This window comes from Hevea brasiliensis, chromosome 4 (assembly GCF_030052815.1).
Source record: "Hevea brasiliensis isolate MT/VB/25A 57/8 chromosome 4, ASM3005281v1, whole genome shotgun sequence".
Classification (NCBI taxonomy): Eukaryota; Viridiplantae; Streptophyta; class Magnoliopsida; order Malpighiales; family Euphorbiaceae; genus Hevea; species Hevea brasiliensis.
Genome location: NC_079496.1, coordinates 10,445,927 through 10,468,874, shown reverse-complemented (window position 1 = coordinate 10,468,874; position 22,948 = coordinate 10,445,927). Strand labels below are relative to the sequence as shown.

General features: G+C 30.6%; 2 protein-coding genes across 8 annotated transcripts; both read right to left on the bottom strand.

The window, feature by feature from the left end:
- Nucleotides 1-289: 289 nt before the first annotated feature.
- On the bottom strand, nt 290-10,179 carry LOC110636435 (phosphatidylinositol/phosphatidylcholine transfer protein SFH9). Its single transcript, XM_021786142.2, has 11 exons — nt 9,930-10,179; nt 9,794-9,822; nt 8,588-8,671; nt 8,394-8,447; nt 5,723-5,800; nt 5,368-5,421; nt 4,938-4,997; nt 4,761-4,856; nt 1,565-1,666; nt 1,387-1,467; nt 290-895 (listed from the first exon to the last, which is right to left on the bottom strand). Exons 1-11 carry the CDS (start codon nt 9,982-9,984, stop codon nt 575-577), a joined length of 1,014 nt encoding a protein of 337 aa, XP_021641834.2. The 5' UTR covers nt 9,985-10,179; the 3' UTR covers nt 290-574.
- Nucleotides 10,180-16,246: 6,067 nt separating this feature from the next.
- LOC110636417 (serine/threonine-protein kinase D6PKL2) lies at nt 16,247-21,318 on the bottom strand. 7 transcript variants are annotated; one of them, XM_021786117.2, is made up of 3 exons: nt 20,732-21,318; nt 19,183-20,268; nt 16,247-17,341 (listed from the first exon to the last, which is right to left on the bottom strand). In XM_021786117.2, exons 2-3 carry the CDS (start codon nt 20,136-20,138, stop codon nt 16,480-16,482), a joined length of 1,818 nt encoding a protein of 605 aa, XP_021641809.2. In that variant the 5' UTR covers nt 20,139-20,268; nt 20,732-21,318; the 3' UTR covers nt 16,247-16,479. The 7 variants fall into 7 exon arrangements, with proteins under 7 accessions (XP_021641809.2, XP_021641813.2, XP_021641814.2 ...); XM_021786121.2 differs by having other exon boundaries at nt 19,183-20,234; XM_021786122.2 differs by having other exon boundaries at nt 19,183-20,224.
- Between the last annotated feature and the right edge of the window lie 1,630 nt (nt 21,319-22,948).

Genomic DNA, 22,948 nt, shown 5'->3' with positions numbered 1-22,948 from the left:
GCAACTCATAAATGGTACCACTTCTAGATGCAAGGTAGATTCATATGAAGAAGGTTATTGAAATGGTTTCACATCAAAGTCATTTTTATACAAAGAATAAGTTACCTTTTGTATTAACTATACAGCAAAGGGTTTAATTTCCTTGATTGAAAAAACATTGCACATTTAACACCAAAGTGATTCAAAGCTTTGTGCTTGGTATGAGCCAGCCAATATGAAAGTAATCTACACTAACCACATTGGCTACTACACTACTTGGCACGAGCCAACAGATGCTGGCACGCAATAGTTTCAGAGATAACAGAAAATGGAATAGCATTTACTCTAGCATCAGAGTAGAAAAGGTTTTAAAAATGCCAGAGTCATAATTATCCACTCCAGAGTGATTATCAATCTACAAAAATATTAGCTTTATCTTGCCAAACCTGCATCGAGCTGATGCAAGTGAGCACTAATGTAATCGGTAACTCAAGTACAAAGACTTGCCTCCAAAGCTGTCCTGAATGAATCAGTCACCAAGAGTTTGGTTCCGGTGTGATTTCAGCAGGGATTTGAAATTGTTATTATCTGATTTTCAATGACCGTTAACTTTAAGGCCATTTAATGAGCTAGAGAGTCCACTCAGACCCCCAAGTTTTTGTAACTCGGATTCAATTCTCTTAGCAATTTTGGCATCTTCTGGGTCTGGCTCTGGGATATCAACATGGACTGACCCCTGCTTGATTGGTGAAATGGATTCTAAAAGAGCAGCTTGCTGTTGGATATAATTGTATACCTGTTGATGAAAGTCATGATCAAAGGAGAAACAATTGTCAGCTGTTCCATTTCCTGTATGGTGAGATGAGCCAGATCCTTCTTTTCTACAAAAATGTGGAAGGGATGAATAATCCGTAATCTGCATAGAAATGAAATCAAAAGGGTCAATCCTCTGACTACTTGTGATCATGGAGAAAATAGATGTGCTTAGCAACACAGAATAGGACATATTATGACTAGTAAAATAATATCTCATGTACTTTTGGTCAAGTACCCTAGGTTAGACAAGCTGGGCCTCCTATGCAGCTGAGTTGGAGGGGACGGACAGGTTTTAGGAAACAAGTTGGGATTGATCACACAAGGGGTACCTCACTGCGCTGATGACAGTGGATTACAAACAAAATTAGGTAAATACGCAAATCTTAAGTGAAGATATGGCTTCGCTGAATACACTATTGTTGTGATTCAATAGAATATAAATATGACATAAACACTTATATCAGCAATCAACATGGCAAAATGCATTTTGAAGTCGTGGATATTATTAAACATTTTAGAATAAACATGGAGGAAGATGCATTTAGAAGAAAAACTCCCATATTCAAAGGAAAGCATGCTTAATTGCCTTGCCTTTAACAATTCATCTCTTCCACAACCTTGCAACACCTGAATTTTCCTCCTTGTTCTTTCTTGTAAAAGAGGCTTTACAACCTGGCAAAATATTTTCAATGTGTTTGAGCTGTTGATAGCACATGTACAGCATTAAGAGTACTAGGAATCCTTTTTAAATTGAGAAACAAGACCAAACCTTCCAACATGCTGAAAATATATATGGGACATTGACAATATAGTATGCCTCTGTTTTTTCAGGATAGTTTAAGTCATCAACTGTAGATATAACAGTCAATAGCTGCAATAGAAGATAAAGAAGTAAAATCAGCATAAATCTCAGAAAAACCATTCAGAAATGGACAAGCTAATTTGTTAATTGAAACAATAAAACATTGCACAGCCACCCATACACTGTCATCACAGAAACCTATAATTGAGAAGACGTCTCAGAACCGTTTAATCGCATAAGAATAAGTAATTCAAAACTTGTGGATATGACACGGAAAGAGAGAGAGAGAGAGGAGAACAGAAAAGGAAATAACTTTTAAACATGTGCATGCTTCTCAAGGAAGCCGACTCATAGGTTCTGTTGCAAAAGTGATAGTTCTTCTGCTCATAAGTAGTTCATCTAAATATCATATTCCCTTTTAAAATATTCTACAGCCTCAAGTAAACATTTGGAATTATGAATCCTAGTTGATAACCAGCAGAGATAATAAGTATACATAAAGACAAAAAACTACAAACAAGACCAGAGGTACCTCTTCCCCTTGTCAAACAAGACAATAAGAACATCATCATAAAAGGATTTATGAAAAATAGAGAAATAAGAAGTTAAAATAGATTTAAAAACAATAAGAACATCATCATAAAAAATTTATGAAAAATAGAGAAATAAGAAGTTAAAATAGATTTAAAAAGAAGAAGAAGAAGATGCTGGGCGGAAATCCAGTGGCTCAATGTGCATAGTATCAGGGAAGCCGTGAAGGGTACAGAATAAATCTTCCTCAAACTTCATGAAAGGTGCTTCGGAGAGATTTTTAATACCCACAATCTCCAAAAGAAAGTGAAAATTTTGGTTGGGAGACGTTTTATTTGTCATAGTGCAGCAGAATCAGTGCATGACTTGTTTTTCAATTGTTGTTGCACTAGAAAGTTGAGGGAGCTAGCAATCGGTGCATGTCTAATTAAGGAGTTGTAGGCATGAAGGGGTATACTTAAACTCAACTCAACTTAACTAAGCCTTTATCCCAAAAATTTGGGGTCGGCTATATGGATTCGCTTTTTCCACTCTGAACGATTTTGGGTTAAATCCTCAGAAATGTGTAATGCTTGTAAGTCATATTGTACTACTCTCCTCCAAGTTAATTTAGGTCTTAGGTCTACCCTTTTTCTTTCTATCCTCTAACCTAATGTGCTCTACTTGTCTAACTGGAGTGGAGCTGTCTACGCTTCACATGACCAAACCACCTCAATCTCCCTTCTCTCAACTTATCTTCAATTGGCACCACTCCTACCTTTTCTCTGATACTCTCATTACGGACTTTATCTAGTCTAGTATGGCCACTCATCCACCTTAACATTCTCATCTCTGCAACTCTTATCTTAGATGCATACGACTCTTTCAGTGCCCAACACTCACTACCATATAACATAGCCGGTCGTATGGTCAGACGTAAAATTTTTTTTTAATTTATTGGGAATCTTACGATCACATAAAACTCCGTGTACACGCTCCACTTCAACCATCCGGCTTTAATCCTATGACTAACATCCTCCTCACATCCCCCATCTACTTGAAGGACTGAGCCTAGATATTTAAAGTGATTACTTTGGGATAGTACCACCCCATTCAAACTAACTCCTTCCCTATCGCCAGTTTGGCCTTCACTGAACTTGCAATGCATGTATTCTGTCTTCGTTCTACTTAACTTAAAACCCTTTGACTCTAGAGCACTTCTCCAAAGTTCTAGCTTCCTATTGACTCCTTCTCGTGTCTCATCTATCGTAACAATATCATCGCAAACATCATGCACCAAGGAATACTCTCTTGTATATGTTTAGTCGGTTCATCTAAAACTAATGTAATGTAAAAAGGTAAGGGCTTATGGCTGATCCTTGGTGTAATCCAATTGAGATCGGAAAATCACTTGTGTCCCCTCCTTTGTCAAGCACAATAGTAGTTGCTCCTTCGTACATATCTTTCAAATACTTGTATGTACCTAATAGATACCCTCTTTTGTTCTAACACATTCCATAAGATCTCTCTTGGAACACTATCATAAGCCTTTTCCAAATCAATAAAAACCATGTGTAGATCTTTCTTCCCATCTCTATATTTCTCCATCAAGCTTCTAATGAGAAAGATCGCTCCATAGTTGAACGACCGGGCATGAAACCAAATTGATTGAGAGAGATAGAAGTATCATGACGTAGTCGATGCTCCACAACTCTCCCACAACTCTCTCCCACAACTTCATAGTATGCTCATGAGTTTAATTCCCCTATAGTTTGAGCAACTCTGTATGTCTCCCTTATTTTTAAAAATAGGTACTAAAATACTCTTCCTCCATTCATCAGGCATTTTCTTTGAGTTTAGAATCTTATTAAATAATTTAGTTAACCATGCCACTCCCATATCTCCCAAATACTTCCACACTTCAATTGGTATTTCATCGGGTCCTCCACAGTTTACCCACTTTCATTCTCTTAAGTGCTTCCTTTACTTCTAAAGATCGAATCCTTCTAGTATAATTTACATTCTTTTCTATTGTTCTATAATCTATATTCACGCTATTACCATTTTGACTATTATTAAAGAGATCATTAAAATAATTTCTCCATCTTTCTTTAATGTCCTCATCTTTCACCAACACTTTTCCTTCTTTATCCTTAATGCACCTAACTTGATTGAGATCTTGACATTTCCTTTCTCTACTCCTTGCTAATCTATAAATATCTTTCTCCCCTTCTTTAGTTCCAACTTTCTCATATAACTTTTCAAAGGCCTGTGCTCTTGCTTGACTAACTGCCTTTTTTGCCTCTTTCTTTGCTATCTTGTACTGTTCATATGCCTCATTATTATCACATGAAGGGGTATACTTGCTTATACAAAAACAAGAGATACTCTTGCCTGAACCCTCGTACTATTATCTGGTTAGCTTGAAGTGGAAAAAAAAAAGGGGCTTTTGAGAAGGATAAAGGACCACTATGTTATATACATTTGACATAAAACTCTTCATGTTTTGCACAAGGGACACTTATTTTTGTTGATGCACAGATTTTACAGATATCATATCTTGCAAAAGATTCATTGGTGAATTTTATCAAACATCACTTTTACCAATAAAAAACGGGTTGAAGGCCATATGGTTGCTTAATGCAAAACGTACCTTTAGTTGATTCAATGCTGAAAGCTTTATGCCAGTCATATCTAAAACTTTGACACAAGTGCTAATATGCCTTCCATACTTCTTGGTTGCAGCAGGCTACAAGAAAAAAAGTAACCAATCAGCTTGACAAATCAGAAAGGTGATTAACCATATTAAATTTGCAGAGACTGTACTCACCAATATTACACGATCTCTGTATTCATTCATTTGGATGTGCGACTGCACATAGTAATGCACCTAAAGCGTACCAAAAAAAAAAAAAGAGATAATAAGTAGATATCGCTTAAAGGAAAAGGAGACACAAAAAGAGGATCACTGTCAGTCCATAGATCAACAGATACGATCATACGAATTATCAAGTCATCCAAGTCTCAAGCTAAAAGAAAATCCTGTTACAATTTGCACTCCCATGTAACAGCCCCTCTCTATCGCTCTCTGTCTCTCAGATACACCACAAAACAAATTTACTCTGCAACAAGCATCTAATACACTGTCCCAATCCATTCACACTTGTACATAAGAAAAAGGACCCACGTGTTGTTAATGCAAATTTTTTACTGTCAAATTTAAATAAAATAAATACATAATAAAGTTACAAAATCCTTACGGATGCTTTATCAAATGTGCTGAGCCCAACACCAATGGCAATGACAGGAAGACCCTGGAAAATTCAACAGATAAAAAGGGAAACATTAATTTGGGATTATAAGTGATATCAGAAGGCATGCTTATAAGGATAACAAGAAGTTCCACTCAGAAAACCCTGAGGAAGAAAATATTTAAAATTTTCATTGGAAAAAAAGGACTTCAGGTCATCAACCCTGAGGAAGAAAATAATTAAAATTTTCTTTGGGAAAAAAGGACTTCAGGTCATCAACCATCTCTTGGACAAGCCCACAAATGAACAACAACAATAATATATCTTAGAGAACAATAATAAACTCTAAAAAACTTGAGCATACCTCTCGAGTGTAACCTGATAATCCTACAAGCTGCGAATCTCGAATTGCTCTATATAACTCAGCTGGAATGATTGGTTTCTGTGCACAGAATAACCAAATCAACAATTCTTATCATTCAATCAACTAAACACAAGGTTGTTTCACCAATGTGGTTGTCGACATCCTAAATGCCAGAACTATAATGCACAAGACCTCATTTATTTGTGATGCAAATCCAGGACAAAAATTGGTGTCATTGGATTTTTTTGCAAGGCTTTAGACTAAAAGCATAATGTGTATTTAAAACATCCAATCAAACATCATTTTGTGGATTTGCGCAAAAATGAACCCACACAAATCACTGCATAGATTATAGAGCAGAAGGGCTAAATGGAGTTGTGCAAGAATCTGAAGATATTGACCGCGTGTTACTTAGAAGTTTTGAGTTTTTAGTCCATTGTATTAGTTAATACTTAATATGAGTGCCCATTCAAGCCAGTATTATAGAAGTTAGATCCTTGTGATGTCCAAAGGAATGATAGGAAGTAAACTACTAAGAAATCTACAAACAATAGGTTGTCTATTTGAGAAAAATACAAAATTGTAATAGGTAGCTTTTCTTCACAAGGTTGAGCAAGCATTTCTATCATTTAGCTTATTTCTGTACAATTCTTATAGATTAGACTTCCAAGTAGCATACTTATGGTGTGGCTTTGGGCTTGTCTGATAATTAGTTTCTTTTTAAATCTTTTGTGCCTCTAGCACAAAATAGCGAAGAAAGAAGCAAAAAAGGCAGTTAGTCAAGAAAGAGCGTAGGCCTTTAAAAAGTTACATGAGAAACTTGAAACTAAAGAAGGAGAGCAAGATATTTATAGATTAGCAAGAAGGAGAGAAAAGAAATGTCAAGATCTCAATCAAATTAGGTGCATTAAGGATAAAGAAAAAAAAATGTTGGTGAAAAATGAGCACGTTAAAGAAAGCTAGAGAAATTATTTTGATGATCTCTTTAATAATAATCAAAGTGGTAATAGCGTGAATATAGACTACCGAGCAATAGAAAAGAATGTGAATTATACTAAAATGATTAGATCTTCAGAAGTAAAAGAAGCACTTAAGAAAATGAAAGTGGGTAAAGCCTGTGGACCCGATGGAATACTAATTGAAGTGTGAAAGTGTTTGGGAGATATAAGAGTGACATAGTTAGCTAAATTGTTTAATAAGTTTTTAAACTCAAAGAAAATGCCTGATGAATAGAGGAGGAATATTTTAGTACCTATTTTTAAAAATAAGGGAGACATACAAAGTTGCTCAAACTATAAGGGAATTAAACTCATGAGTTATACTATGAAGTTGTGGGAGAGAGTTGTAGAACATCGACTACGTCATGACACTTCTATCTCTCCCAATCAATTTAACTTCATGCCTAGTTGTTCAACTATGAAAGCGATATTTCTCATTAGAAGGTTGATGGAGAAATATAGAGATGTGAAAAAAGATCTATACATGATTTTTATCGATTTGGAGAAGGCTTATGATAGTATTCCAAGAGATGTCTTATGGAGAGTGTTATAACAAAAAAGGGTACCTATTAGGTACATACAAATTATAAAAGATATGTATGAGGAAACAACTATTATTATGCGCATAGTGGGAGGGGAAACAAGAGATTTTTCTATCTCAGTTGAATTATACCAAGATTCAGCTATAAGCCCTTATCTTTTTACATTAGTTCTAGATAAATTGACGAAACATATACATGAGAGTATCCCTTGGTGCATGATGTTTGCAGATGATATAGTTCTAATAGATGAAACGCGAGAAGAAGTCAATAGAAAACTAGAGCTTTGGAGAAGTACTCTACAGTTAAAAGGCTTTAAGTTAAGTAGAACGAAAACAGAATACATACATTGCAAATTTAGTGAAGACCAAATTGGTGATAGAGAATGAATTAGTTTGGATGAGTGGTATTGCCCCAAAGTAATCACTTTAAATATCTCGGCTCAATCCTTCAAGTAGATGGGGGATGTAAGGAGGATGTTAGTCATAGAATTAAAGCCGGATAGTTGAAGTAGAGACGTGTCACTGGAGTTTAATGTGATCACAAGATTCTCAATAAGTTGAAAGAAAAATTTTACCGTACAGCTATATGACCGGTCATGTTATATGGTAGTGAGTGTTGGGCAATGAAGAAGTTATATGTGTCTAAGATAAGAGTTGCTGAGATGAGAATGTTAAGATGTATGAGTGGCCATACTAGATTATATAAAGTCCGTAATGAGAGTATTAAAAAAAAGGTAGGAGTGGTGCTAATTGAGAATAAGTTAAGAGAAGGAAAATTGAAGTAGTTTGGTTATGTGAGTCGTAGACATATAGAAGTTCCAGTTAGACAAGTAGAACACATTGGATTAGAGGATGGAAAAAAAAGAAGGGGTAGACTTAAACTGACTTGGAGGAGAATAGTACAACGCAACCTAAAAGCATTACACATCTTCGAGTTGTGCCTCTAGCACATACCTTCTTCCCAAGGTTAAAATTAAATATTCTGCATAAATGCAGAAATTGAACATGCCTATATCTCTATTATAGAATATACAAATGAATGCGTGAAATTCATGTTGTGACATTCAAGTCATGCACATGAGTAAAGAATAGAAATAAGTAGCCACCATTTAAGTGGCAAAAAAAAACCCACCGCCAATATGTTATCAATCTCATTTTGTATTCTCCATTGTAAACAATCAACCAACTGGAACAAAAAGGCAATAATAGCCAAGAATAAGGAGCCAGAGATTAAAGAATGGAGATTAAAAATAAATAAATAAAAATAAAAATTTATAGGGATAGGAGAAATAAATGAACTCTTAAAAATATATAAATGGATCTAACCATTTTATGGGCCTTGGCAACATTCCACTCTCTTGCTTTGAGAAATCGAACTAATGTTTCATTTGGATAACCCTGGTGCACATTCTGGAGATCACAGAACAAGCTTTAATTTGATAGTTCTTTTTCTAAACTTCATAATAATCCATATCAAAAACAAAATGTCCACCTTAATGCAACTACACATTACCAAGCACTAACCTTAATCAATAGGATAGAAAACAATGCTAACAATTAAATAAATTCTCTTGTTATTACCTTGTTATCTTCTTGCAATTCAAAACCCTTAAACTGTGATACAGCTAGCCTCAAAATGACCATCATATGAGAAGATTCTAAAGGAATTTTCACAGCTCTAAATGATTTTTTCTAACATGATAATATTCGCGTCCCAACTTGCAATTTCAATACTAATTTTTTATGGTACTACATCTTTCAAACATATTTATTTATCATCCACTTATTTGAAAACCCCAAACTCAATCCTTCTTTACCAAATTTACAGCAAAGCAAAGCCTATGCAATCTGATAATCCTACGTCAAAATGATAGCTGCAAATTTTTTTACGCATTTGAAAACTAGAAGTCAATGTTCAGCTGACACACATACCACAGAAGCCATCACAAGGTTCAGCCAATTAGTTCAATAAAATCCAATTCAATGCTAATAAAAAAGATTCCAACTAGTCCTTCAACGTTAAGAACTGAAGTCTTCCATTAAAAGGGAAACATGCGAATGCATAAAAACCTCCTCTAGAGCACAGTATTGACAGATAGCTACCATACATATCCAATAATTACATGCATTGGTAATCAACATTTTAGCATCATGGAATTCAAGGAATCATGAGTGTAATTCAGATGATATATACCACACCTCGTTAAAAGAAAACGGTAAAAACCAAAAACATCTAGATCAAACCCAGCAACAAAGAAAGGCAATAGCAAATGAATGAAGGCCTAGCATTACAAAATTAGATCAAATCCCATCTCCACACGGTGACCGCAGTCCCCTCCCCGCCAAAAAATAATTACATTGATTCTGGTTATTTCCATACCAATTAGCAGCGAAAAAAATAGAGCTAAACTAATTTCAGTAACTAAGAATCTTTAAACCACTTTTTCCCCCACTAACTTTTTTTTCCTTTTTGTTGTCAGCAATAAAAACGAAAACAGATCAACAAAACCAATTAAGGAAAAAAAAACTGACCTGAAATGTGTTCTTGAGTGGCTCATCTACTGTCAGAATCTCAGAGAAGAAGAGAAATTTTGTGTTAGTAATTAAAGAAGAAATCCAAAAACAAAAAATTAGAAGAAAAAAGTGAACTGGGGTTTTGAAAGCTGACTTTGGTCCATTAAAGATTGAAACTGCTTGATCGCTTCATGATTAGCAACACCCATCTCTTCTTTTCCTCTCCTGTTTGCAGTTGCTGAACAGGAACTGTTTAGTTTAGCTTCAAAGCCTTAATTTAAAAAAAAAAAAAAAAAATCCTAAGCAGTTGATCTTAGACTCTCTCCTTGTGCATTTAAACAAATTCACCCAACCATGAAGAGAGAGAGAGAGAGAGAGAAATGGCCTGCCTTGGAATCTGGAATTGTTTTCTTGCTTTAAATGAATGGGTTAAAATAGAAAAAGGAAGAGAAAAAAAAATTTTGATTTTAAAATGCAAAAGAGAATGTGTAGTGTTATGTATTTTCTTCTCAGTTAGATTTCTTATATCTCTATTTTTGGTAATAAATCACATCATAAAATTTAATCTACAATTATCTATTTTGGAAACTTTCCTTTCCATTTCTTGAGTTAATTACAGTTGTATAATGCATAATTTGATTCACTTTTCTATTATATAATAACGATTTAATTGACTTTTTTTTATTTTTTTAATCAATGCATAGCATAAAAATAGCCATTTGATCCATCTTGTTTTTTGGCATTTAGTGGATTTTGTTTAAGCCCACATGAAACCCATAATCTATTTTTTAATCTCCACGTTTTTTCATTGGGTTTCTCTTTCCAGCCGTTAGATTAAATTTAATGGGATTTGTGCAGTGTTTTACTCTCTATATTCTTTTAATAAAATAAAAATATATATAAAAAAAGTAATATTTTTTAAAAAATACATATTCCTTTTTTTTTCATTAATTTTAACTGATAAAAAAATAGTGTGATTATATTTAAATTTTATTAAACAGGTAAATAAAAAAAATATAAATAACGTGTATTTTTAATTTATTGTATTTTATTATTTATTTTAAAAAATTAAAATAATTACACAAATTTTAATTAATTTTATATGTGATTGTATTTTTCTAATTTCTATAGTAATATTTTTTTTAATTGACTTTAAAATTTTGTAAATTTAAAAGAAAGATAATAAATGGTGTAAATTTTTTTATATGAAATATAATTTGCTAAATTGGTTATGGTATTATATTATTGTACAGTGGTTAATATTTTTAAGTATTAAAACGGTGGATTGTATTAAGTTAATTTGTATTTTTAAATTTAAAAAATATGTTGTATAATTAATTAAAATGGAATCTTCAGAATTTAACAATAAAGTTATCAAGGATGCAGATTTGCCCATCTAGTGCTTGTTAAACGATAAGTAAATTACCAACCTAGCCTTTGTTTAAACTGTAAGTCTCGAATTTAAATTTAATTAATATTTTTAAAATTTGAGTATATTTTAAATTTGATTAAAATTTATTCTTAATTATCTGAATTCGTCTCAAACTCGATTATTATTACCTAAAAAAGACCTGAACCTATTTAATTTTATATATTTAATTAATAATTTATATAAAAATTATTTTTATTAATAATTTATATTTTAAAATTTTAATAATTTCATAAAATATTTTAATTTTATTTTATATAAAATAAAATATATAAATATTTATAAATATTATTATAAAAAAAAGTATATATTTTATATTTAATTAAATATTTATATAAACAGATACCCAATATATAAAATTCGAATTTGAAACAAACCCGTCACGGGTATTAAATTTCAAACTCGATCCTGTCTCAAATTTGATTATATACTATTCAAATCCGTTCTATTAGGATTCGATCGAATCAAGTACCCGCACAAACTCGACCCGTTGCCATCCCTAGATGGCTACCGGAATTTTGAACTAGAAAAATGAACATCCTAAAGATTTTCATTCGGTTTAGGTTCTGATTTTAATTTTAATTTGATCTAATTTAAATTTAACGATTTGTATTTTATTTTATTTTATTTTTTATTAATTTTTAAATTTAAAAAATAATTTAACTTTAAACCATCCAATTCGGTTTCAATTAAGTCTACTCCAATTCAATTTTGATTTAAGTTAAAAAGGGATTTAATTGATTTTGGTTCAATTTCATTCTGGGTTGATCTTTGACCAAAATGGGGTCCATGGAGGAAGACAGTGGCGTGATAATGTGATAAGGACATGTGGGTCTTTTCATGTGGTCAATGGGGTGAGGTTTCTTTATCCTCTGGGTTGTTAACATAATTGCTAATTTATTTCCTTAATTTATAATTAACCAAAAAAGTTCATTCAATAACAACTCTTAACAAGCCTCCTCTTTTCTTCTTTTGGTAAAAGCTGAAACAATTGACCCTCTCATGTTTATATTTTCCAACTTTTCATATTCAAAAAAAAAAAATCTTATTTTCTTTCTTTAAAAAAATAATTTAATTCAATTATCACATAATTATATTATTTTTAATAATTTTATTTTTATTAAAATGAATTTTTTAAAATAATATAATAATATAATAAATTTTTTATTAATACCACTAAATTAAAGTTAACTGATAACAATTAAAAACTTAAATATTTTAAAAAGAGGATTAGTATGCTCATTAATTCATTATCTTATAGTTTCCAACAACAATATCATGCAAATTTTCAAATTATTATTTTCAAATTCAAATTCTTAAGACAGCTAATCAATCCTCTCAAATCTCAAATCATGTTTTCAAACCAAGATATTACAAAACTTTTTCATATATATTAGTAATCAACTTTTGATTTGGTTTGACTTTGTTGATGGAGTTGCTATATTCTTGGCAATTTTAATGGGGCAAGTCATTTACCCACAAAAATTTTTGTTCCCACATGATAGTATTTTTGATGAGTTATATAGCATGAACAAACAATGATTGGAATCTATTTTAGAAATGTCAATAAGGCCATTAAAAAAAAAAAAACTAGAAAAAGGTTAAAAATTTTTGGGTATCTCTCCATAGACATGTCACTTCTAATCTTTTGATTCCATTCCTTTTCAATTGTTTACTTGCTTTTATTATAATTTCTTCTAGATGGGAATAGATTCTCAAGTTTGTGAGTTGGAGTTTGCAAACTTTGCACTACCTCCAAATTTACTCAGAAACAGATCTCAAGATGTCAAGAATGTTCCCATGTGATTCATCACCACATGCAAAAATGATAATCCACAGTTTACATGTGATTTTTTATTTTTAAATCTTCAATACCCATTTTTTTTTTCATATTTTGTATGTTTTAATTAAATATATTATAGACTTCAATCATTAGTGTAGTTATAAATTTATAACATAAAAAATTAAAAATAAAATTATTAATCTTTCATTTTAATTTTTTTTCAAATACTAAGAAAAATAGATTTAATTATTGTTTTTTACGGTCTAATTAGATATTTATATTATAATTTAAAAAAATCCAAAAAAGAACTTCTTATTAGTCTTGCTCTCAAAAAATATAAATATTTTATATTCTAATTTTGAGATAAATTCCAAGTTAGTTCCATATGAATGAAAATAGAAGGATAAAAAAATTCCTTTTCTGATGTAACTTAAAAATACAAGGATATAAATAATTTTAGAAATTGAATTGCTCAATATTATATTTTTGTGGCTGAAATTGCATTTATTAGAGTTTGTTTAGTTTAGCTACTGAATGCAGCTAATAGTTGTTAACTGATAGTTATTACTATTAGCTGATAGCTGATAGTTGATGATAGTGGATTCAGATTAAGTGTTTGATAGATGATTTAAATTAAGTATTTAGTAAAATTATATTTAGTTATTATTATTAATATGTAAAATGACTAATAAGGATATATTGTATAATTTATTTTATTATTAAAATAAATATAAAATTATAAATTTATTATATCATATTATTTATTTTATTATTAAAATAAATACATAATTGTTAATTTAGTATGTTATATCATTTATTATATTATTAAAATAAAAATATAATTAATGATTTATTATGTCATGTTGTTCATTTCATTATTGAAATGAGAAAATAATTAAATTCTTTAAAAAAATAAAATATTTAAATAATTTGAAAAATATAGTTATAAAATAATAAAGTAATTATTATTATTAATAAAGAGAAAAAAAATCTTATAATTTTAAGTTTTTAGATTAAAAAAACTTTTTTTATAAAAAAATAAATATTTTATATTTTATGAATAGTTTATATTTTATGTTATTAATTGAAATTATTTTAATGAAATTATAATATGATAATTAAAATGTTAACATTGTAAATAAAAAAAAGATAGAAATAAATAATATTAATAATATTAATTTTCGAGTTACAGAAAAATAATAATATAGTTTAAATAAAAATAAAATTAAATTAATTATCAGCTAATGAGTAATAACTTTAAAAATATAACTGATGTAAATTGTACTTGATTGGTATTATATCAGTTATATTAGCTCAATTTTTTTAAAGTTATAAAATATTTTAATTCATTTATTTAAGTATTTATCAATCATTACTGTGCTAAAAAAATTAAACCATATACCCCTTAAATAGCAATTCTCCACCATAGACCATATTTTAAATTTCTAAATTGAAAATTCAAAGTGTTGAGATGCTTTTTTTTTTATTAAAAAAATATTATTCCATTGATTTTTAATTTTCTTTATTATCAAATAAATGAAAAATTAAAATTTTTCATATTCAAGTGTGTTATGGATAATATTTGATAAGATCCAATATTAATTATAGATGGCGTGTATATGAAATGTAAAATTTAATATATTTTAATAAAATTATCATAATTTTATTAAAATATATATTTTTTTATTTGTATATGCGTATACATTTATTTTTAATTAATAATAATAATAATAATAATAATAATAATAATAATAACCACTAAAAATGTGCTACTAAAAAATGTGAATATCTTATTTAATTAAATTTATAAAAATGTAATATATATTATTTGATGTTAGCTTACAAATTATTTATAAAAATAACAATTTAATTAAAGATTATTAATAAAAATATAATTATAATTATATTTACAAATAATATGTTTTATTGATAAAATTACACTTAATATTTATGGATTTTTAAAAATTTTTAATCAAATTAATTAAATTAATAATCAGAATAATTTATTATCAAAATAATTAAATTTGATTAATTATTTTTTTTTTTAAATTTAATAGACTATATTTGTCATTATGTAAGTTAAAGAAGTATCTTCCAACTCATATGAATATCTCCCGACAAGATGAAAAGTGGCCAACTACATTGATAATATATATATATATATATATATATATATTGGGAGGGTTCATATCAATGAACTTATTAGCGTGTATGGTGAATTTGATTTGGTATCAACACCGAAAGATGCCCAAGTAATGGAAGACAATGTTGTTCACTACATTGAACGAAAAGATTTGAAGCTTTATTAGAAGGAATTTTATTTTAAAGAGGAATCTCTCCATTATTGAAAGCTAGGAAAATAGCATCCCATCTCTCTCAAATTTCGGTGAATTGACATTAGAAAGTTCTCATTTTTTTTTTAATAAAAGTTGCTATATAATATTTGCATGATTATGAAATAAACAAGCACACATATATAAATGGACAAATTCCCCTAATTAATTGCTAACTCCAGGCATTATTTAAGGAAAAAGTTCAAAATAGAATGGGCTGGCCGACGTCGTATTTTTCAACGTAGGATAATAATATTAATGGTAACATGCATTTCTCATCTTTTTAAAATTTCCACTTTCTAATTAATTATTTGTCAAAGTCAATCATTGAGTTTTTATAATTAAATAAAAATTTCAATTTACTTTTATATTTATTATAAAAAAGAGTGATATATTAATAATTAAATTTCCTTAAATATTAAATTAATTTAAATTGCTTTAAAAATTACATTTAAATTATAAACTAATTTGTTTATATATTGAATTTTTTTTTTACTTAATCCGTTAATTTTTTTTTATTTTAATGATACCATAATCCTTTTACACCACTAGAAAATAATTAATTTTAACATAAAAAATAAAAAAAATTAACTATATTAATTTTTTTAAAAAATATACAAACAATTATGGATAAATTTCAGCATTATATATAATTCTGGAACCTCGAATTTTCAGACTGAAATTTTCTGAATTCTTGCAACATAAAAGATGGAAATAAAGATTTTATGTTATGACACAGTTCCTCAAACCTTCTGATAAATTCTTGAAACAATCCTAGCATGATTTCAAAATTTTATTTCAAAAATTATAACCAATTGTACTCAACCAAGAAAATTTCAGTTCTTCCCAGGAATTCTTTCAAGAAATACAGAATTTTTGAAAATCGCGCACTGGACTACACATGAAAAACCATGTTGGCTCCTGTATTCAGCATAAAAAGAAACCAAATTCATGTTGTACATTAAGATAATTCACAATTTCAGATATTCAACTTCCCTCAATACAAATATGAAAATGTTTAATAAAAACATTGAACATTTGACTATTATCAATTCAAAAACCCTAATTTCCACAACTTCAATGTTCTAGAGACTCTACATATTGGGTGAAGTGCAAGAACAGGGGGAAAAAACAAATAGAAAATCAGTTTCAAGGACAACTAAAAGAAATCAAATTCCAGATAATTATTCTGCTCAGGAAGAACAGCAGGTGCACCTTTACCACTTGTTGATGGTGGAGTTGGAATCTGCTCTATCTCTAGCGGCTTAGGAATCTCAGGTGGGCTTGCGCAACGAATCAATGCCCAGTTTACACCTTCAAAGAAGGAATGTTGTTTAATCTCTGTAGCTCCTCGTTTATAAGCCAGTCTATGTTGTGGCTCTTTCACCAGCAAGCCCCTTATCAGATCTTTTGCTGAGAAACTGACAATTGGTGACTCGGGAAATCTTAATGGCTGACCCACCACATTGAAGAGGGTAGCACGGTTCCCAGACCCTTTGAATGGAGTTTTACCAAACAGTAACTCATACAGAAAGATTCCAAAAGTCCACCAATCTACAGCACTTCCATGCCCTTCACCCTTGATAATTTCAGGGGCCAGGTATTCATGGGTGCCAACAAAGGACATGGAACGTGCATCAGTCGGCTCTGCAATAAGCTCTGGCAATGGGGTGACTTGGTTCCCCATTTCATTCTTGGGTTTTCGATCTTTCCTGGATTTGCTTAAAAAGAGTCGAGGCGAAAAACATGTTGTAGGGGCCACACATGAAGGCTGGATACAAGATGGCTCAATACAAGCTGGTTGAACACAATAAGCTGGGTTCTTTCGCAAGCGTTCACCTTCAGGTGCTGAAGACTTGACCAATGTTGGGCTCACTGCACAGCGGAGGGAAAGGTCAAAGTCAGAAAGCATGATGTGTCCATCTTCACGTACAAGAACATTTTCCGGCTTGAGGTCTCGGTAAACAATTCCAAGCATATGGAGATACTCCAGAGCAAGAAGAACCTCTGCTACATAGAACCTGCAGATTAAAGGTCAAAGGACACAATTAACGCTCGTTACAATCATCATCAATAGAAAAGAAGGAAGCAAGTCATTTTGATTTTTCCCCCATGTGATATCACTAGGAGGATTTAAAGTGACAGCAGTTATCTGGGAATGGGTTTCTATTTCCAGCTGCAGCAGGTTCTCCAATAGCAGCACAAGTGCAGCCCTGAATGTCATTATCTCATCTTGATTTGGTTATAATTGCATGAATCAGTAGGAAGTCATTTTAGCCCTACAGGAGAACCATTAGCTAAAGAGGAACTCAATGAGTTCCATTCCACTTTGCAATTTCATTTCATGTCATTCATAATAAGCAGCATAACAATGCACTTTTAGCTCACACTAGATTTGATAGTTATCACATAAAAAGAACATTCATATGCACATTAGAAGTATATGCTCCACTCTTGTTGTCCTGAGTTCCTTGGTTTCATCACTAATCAAAACACCAAAAGATTTGGTTTATCATTTTTTCCTTTTCTTCCTTTCTCCAAGTTTCATGATTATGACAAGCCACGCGATCACAACAGACAGTTGAACAAAATTACCCGACAAGCTTATCTAATTATAATATGAAAAAAAAAGCATATTATGAATGATTGGAACAAATACAGTTCTACATCTGACTGATCAAGTTCAAGGTCAGTCATCATCTTAAATGTCATTACATTTACAGCTCAGGCCTCCTAAAAGTTAAAGTTAAAAATTGCAAGCAGATGACATTTAACAGTTCAGAGATCAGTGACCTCAGGCAGGCAATGGGGAAAAAGTAGTTTGGATCATCTCTATTTATGATCTTACACCACAAAATTCCATGGTAGTTACCACGCAAGATATGCACATAGTCCATACTCAATATCAGCACACCTGGCAGATTGATTCTTCTTCTTGACCATTTTGTTTCCCATCTTTGTACAGGAATAACATTATAATTTGGTAGCATATCTTGTGTGGTAGTTACCATCTTCATGATATGGCAGATTCGTTCAAAGCCAAAACAAATAACATTATAATTTGGTAGCATAGAAGCTAAAGCTAAACAAAGCAATAGCTCTAGACTCATTTGAGATGAACGTGGTCCTCATATACAAATATGAAGTTTCTCATTTATGTAGAAACCATTAGTTTCAAAGACAGAAAAAAGCACATATTCTCAATCACTGCTTTTCAATAGGCCTCATTTCTTGAGAGATGCACAAATTTAAAAAGAGACAATGCTTGAAAATGAGTATGCCAACTCAGTGCACTAAATAGTCATAAAATAACTCTCAGAAGTCAGAACCATTAGGTATATTTATCTCTTAATAACTCTTTTTAGCTAAATTAGTCACATGATACACAATAATCTGTAATATAGCTTCTCAGCTGGTTCTGCAAAATAATAAATGTTTTACCTTTATCTATGAGCTCCCTCTATGTTCTTACAAACACCCTTGGTAATATCACCTCATAACAACTTGGACACCAAAATCATCTTTCAGTATATTCAGAATATTTCTATATTCCAACCAATTACTCAAATAGCTAAATCAATTCCTATGTTGTAGAGAACCATCTGTACCTAAACCTCATATGGTAAATCTGAATCTTAAGTGCTTACAAGAAAAATCAAAGTTACCATTCTGCAATAACTTTAAAAGAATGCCAAGCACCTCCTCATGACAAGGATGTAGCAATGAACCTACCAATACCATGCAGGATGACACAAGAAATTCTTATGTACTTTGTGAAAGCATGTACCAAAATAATGCAGCGACTTGCAGATTTAATGCCTCTCAAAATTACGTAGAGATAATATAAGGATGGGTTTCATACTTGACCACCCTCTCAGAAAAATGCTTTCCTGGCTGCCTTTGTCGAAAAGTGTGCAAGTCACCACCGGGGCAAAACTCCATAACCAAACACGAGAATTTGTCAGTCTCAAAATGGGTATATAAAGTTGGAAGGAAGGGATGATCCAAACACTGCAGTATTTCTCTCTCTGTTTGAGCTCGAAGAAGTTTCTTACGACTTGCTAAAGATGCTTTGTCCATAACCTTCATTGCAAAATAACACTTTGTCCCGTTCAATTCTGAAAGATACACACTTCCAATATCCCCACAGCCCAACCTCTTCAGCAATCTGAAATGGTTCACACCCAACACACCATCTTTTGCACGTACAGCTTGTATAGCTTCCCATCGTATATCATTGGCTTTGTGAGGTTTATTGACACTGCTACTGAAACTGCTACAAGTACTCTCATCACTGACATCACTGCCTGTGCTCCCTCTGTTCACACTGCTTTTCCCACTCTCAACAAAATCAACTTGTCCACTAACTTTGGCGCTTCCACTAGTCTTTGCAAGACTGCTGGTCCCATCACTAACCTTAGCAGAACTAGGGCCAATTTCATTCTGTAAATTTTTACTTTCTTGATCAGCACTATTCTCTGGTGAGTCCCTAGCCTCACTCACTTCAGGATTGGCACAAGTTGGCCCTTGCTTTGGATAAACAAAGGCCAAACCTGAAGATACCTCATCAACCAAAGAATTGACATTGTCTGATTTATGAGAAATCAGTGATTTCTTGTCCTCTGTTGTCACTACAGAAACCTGTTTTGATGCAACTTGTGCACTTTGAGGTGGTTTTCTGGGGGTGACTGGCTCTGATTTGCTTGTCTTTGTAATCTGTAAAGGTGAGGGCCTGCGGAACTTTCCCTCTGGTGTCTGATTACCAACGGCTTTTCTCAGATTTTCTGGGGAACTTCCAACATTGGTTTTTGAGGCCATCGAAAGAAAGCAAATTTGTTACATAGATCAAATTGGGAAAACCCATTAGTAAGCCCCAAGCATGTTAAATCCACGAGCAGTACTGCCTGTTTTCATCTTCAAATTTGTAAACAATAGAATTGTGATTTTCCTACAGTTTATTAAAGTTAAAAATAATCACCATAAAATCAATTTCTGCACATTGGATTAAATAGATAGTATTTTTTTGAGAAAGAAAAAAAAAATCGACAGCATATTGGAATGAAAAATTCATAGAGCTTCATCTAGGTTATCAACAGACAGCATAGCAGTAAAAGGAGATACAAATCATACTCATCATTACATTTACATGATCCATGAAGAAGCCCCAGATTAAATATAACTAAACTTGTTACATGGCACAAACATCTTTTACTAGCTCCAAACAAACCCTCCAAAAGATATAAATAAATAAAGGTCCAGTATTCAGTTAATCAGAAACTACAACGGCAATTTAGTTAACAAGCATAGGATTGCATGTGGCCCAGATCAAATATCACCTCTGAAAGAACAATCAGGAGATACCAACGAGAAATTAACAAAAATATCAGTGAAGTCTAAGCACTAAACTCTACCTTAAAATGCCAATTCTTATTTCCCCGAAAAAGAGTGAAACTTTCTGGTGACAAATAAGGAGCAAGAGAGAATCAATTAATTCATACACAAATGTAGTTTCCCCATGGCTGTTAAAACTGGCAAAACCCAAAGGAGGAGAAGATAATAACAAGGTAAAGAAGAAAGTCACAGATCTTAAATCAAAGACCCACCTCTTTGGATCTAGAACCCCACAAAGACCCAGACGCAAAAAAAACAAAACAAGTGCAAAGATAAGCAGAAACCCACCAAGCAAATCAAAAGATCAGTTAAAAGTGAAGAGAAAAGGAAGCCCAAAAAAGATATTACATGGCTCCAAAAGATCAGAGCTTTGAGAGTGTTTGCTTTCGCTGTGGGGCTTAAAGAAAGCACTCACTGCACTCACTGTAGAGAGAGATAAAAGAGGGCAATGTATGAGAGCTCCCTCTCCCTAAAATGTGTGGAGAAAGAGAGAGAAAAGAAGAGAGACGATGAAAAAGCTTGGGTCTTTGAGAGCGTTAAAAGAGAGTTGGTCTACCACTCAAACAAAGAGAGAGGAGGCGTCAAAGCTAAAGCGACTCTTTTAGGGGTTCAATGTTTTTTTCTCCCCTCTTTTGGCTTGTTCAGGAGTATGTTACAGAATGACCCTTAAAGTTGATGAAAACAACGCTTTAGTCTCCTCTATTTGAAATTGAAACAATTTGATCCTTTATATATATATATATATATATATATTTTTTTTTTTTTTCAAAATAAAAGATACAACTTTTATCAAATGGACATCCTATGCAAATATAAAGTCCAACTGCAATTTTATATAAAAAAATTTAAAATGAATTATTTATATAAAATATAATGCTAATTATTTTGATTTAAAAAATCTAATTATATTAGCAAAACATTTAATTTTACTAGTGAATGAGAAGCATATTCAACTTAGCAACAATCTATTACTATTTGACTTGATGATCTTTCTAAGAATTAATTTGAAAATTATTAAATTTTAATATTTTTATTAAGGGAAAATTTTTCGTATATTTACGTTTCTACCTAAATAAAATATCTAATAACTCCATAATGAAAAAAAAAAATCCTCAAAAAAAAAATCAATAAAGAAATACAAAATCCCCACAGAGGAAATATAACTTATATTTATAAATAAAACTTATATCAATTTTTTTTAATTTAAAATAATTTAATTCTTAAAATTTTGTTTTATTAATAGAATAATCATTACATCTAAATTTTATATTTAAATACTTATTTATTTTATATTTAAATAATTATATATTTCTTAAAAATATTAAATATTTTCATAATTAAAATTATTTAAATATAAAATATTAAAGTAATTAATTAAATGATAATAATATGTCTTTTAAATAGTAAAAATAATTAATAACAAAATATATGTTTTACAAAGTTTTTTAAATTTTTATATTATGATTTATAGTTTTGTAAAAAAATTTATTTTTTATTTATAGTGATGTTTTTAATAAATAAATAATTATAAAAATTGTTTTAACACAATTTAAAAAGTATATAAAAATTTATTTTTATATAATTTATTTTAATAATATATAATTACACATAAATCGTTTATAGTTATAACTATAATATTTTATTTAAATAAATATAATATCTTATTTATACATTGTAGATTGCAATCCAACATTTTTTTTACTTTTTTGATAAGTAAATCATTGTAATAGTATTAATATTTTTTTTATCGATTCATATAATAATTGAAATGATCGATGTTTTATAAGTGTAAGAGAAAAAAATATAAAAAAATAATTTTATTATTATAATATTTTAGAAGAATTTTTATAAAATAAAATTAAAATAAAATATTTTTAATAATAAATTAATTAAAAAATAAAAATAAAACATAGAATAAAGTATAAGACCAGACTTTTGCTTATTATGATTAGCAAACATTACAACTTTCCCAAAAATAAAAAACTGAAAAAACAGAAAGTTGTATTTGAAGATTGTAATCAATTATCTACTTTTGGGATATATGAAATCTGAAAAAAAAAAAGTTTAAGGAAATATTTGGAGGCGCATCAACTCCATTAATTCCAATAGCATCTATGTATATGAGGTGGACTGCATGCTTTCCAGCAGAATTATATCTTTGGAATAGGAATGTTTTACAACACAAATCTGACACTTCAATCTTTTAGGATAGATTTGCTTCTCAACCCATTGGCCTA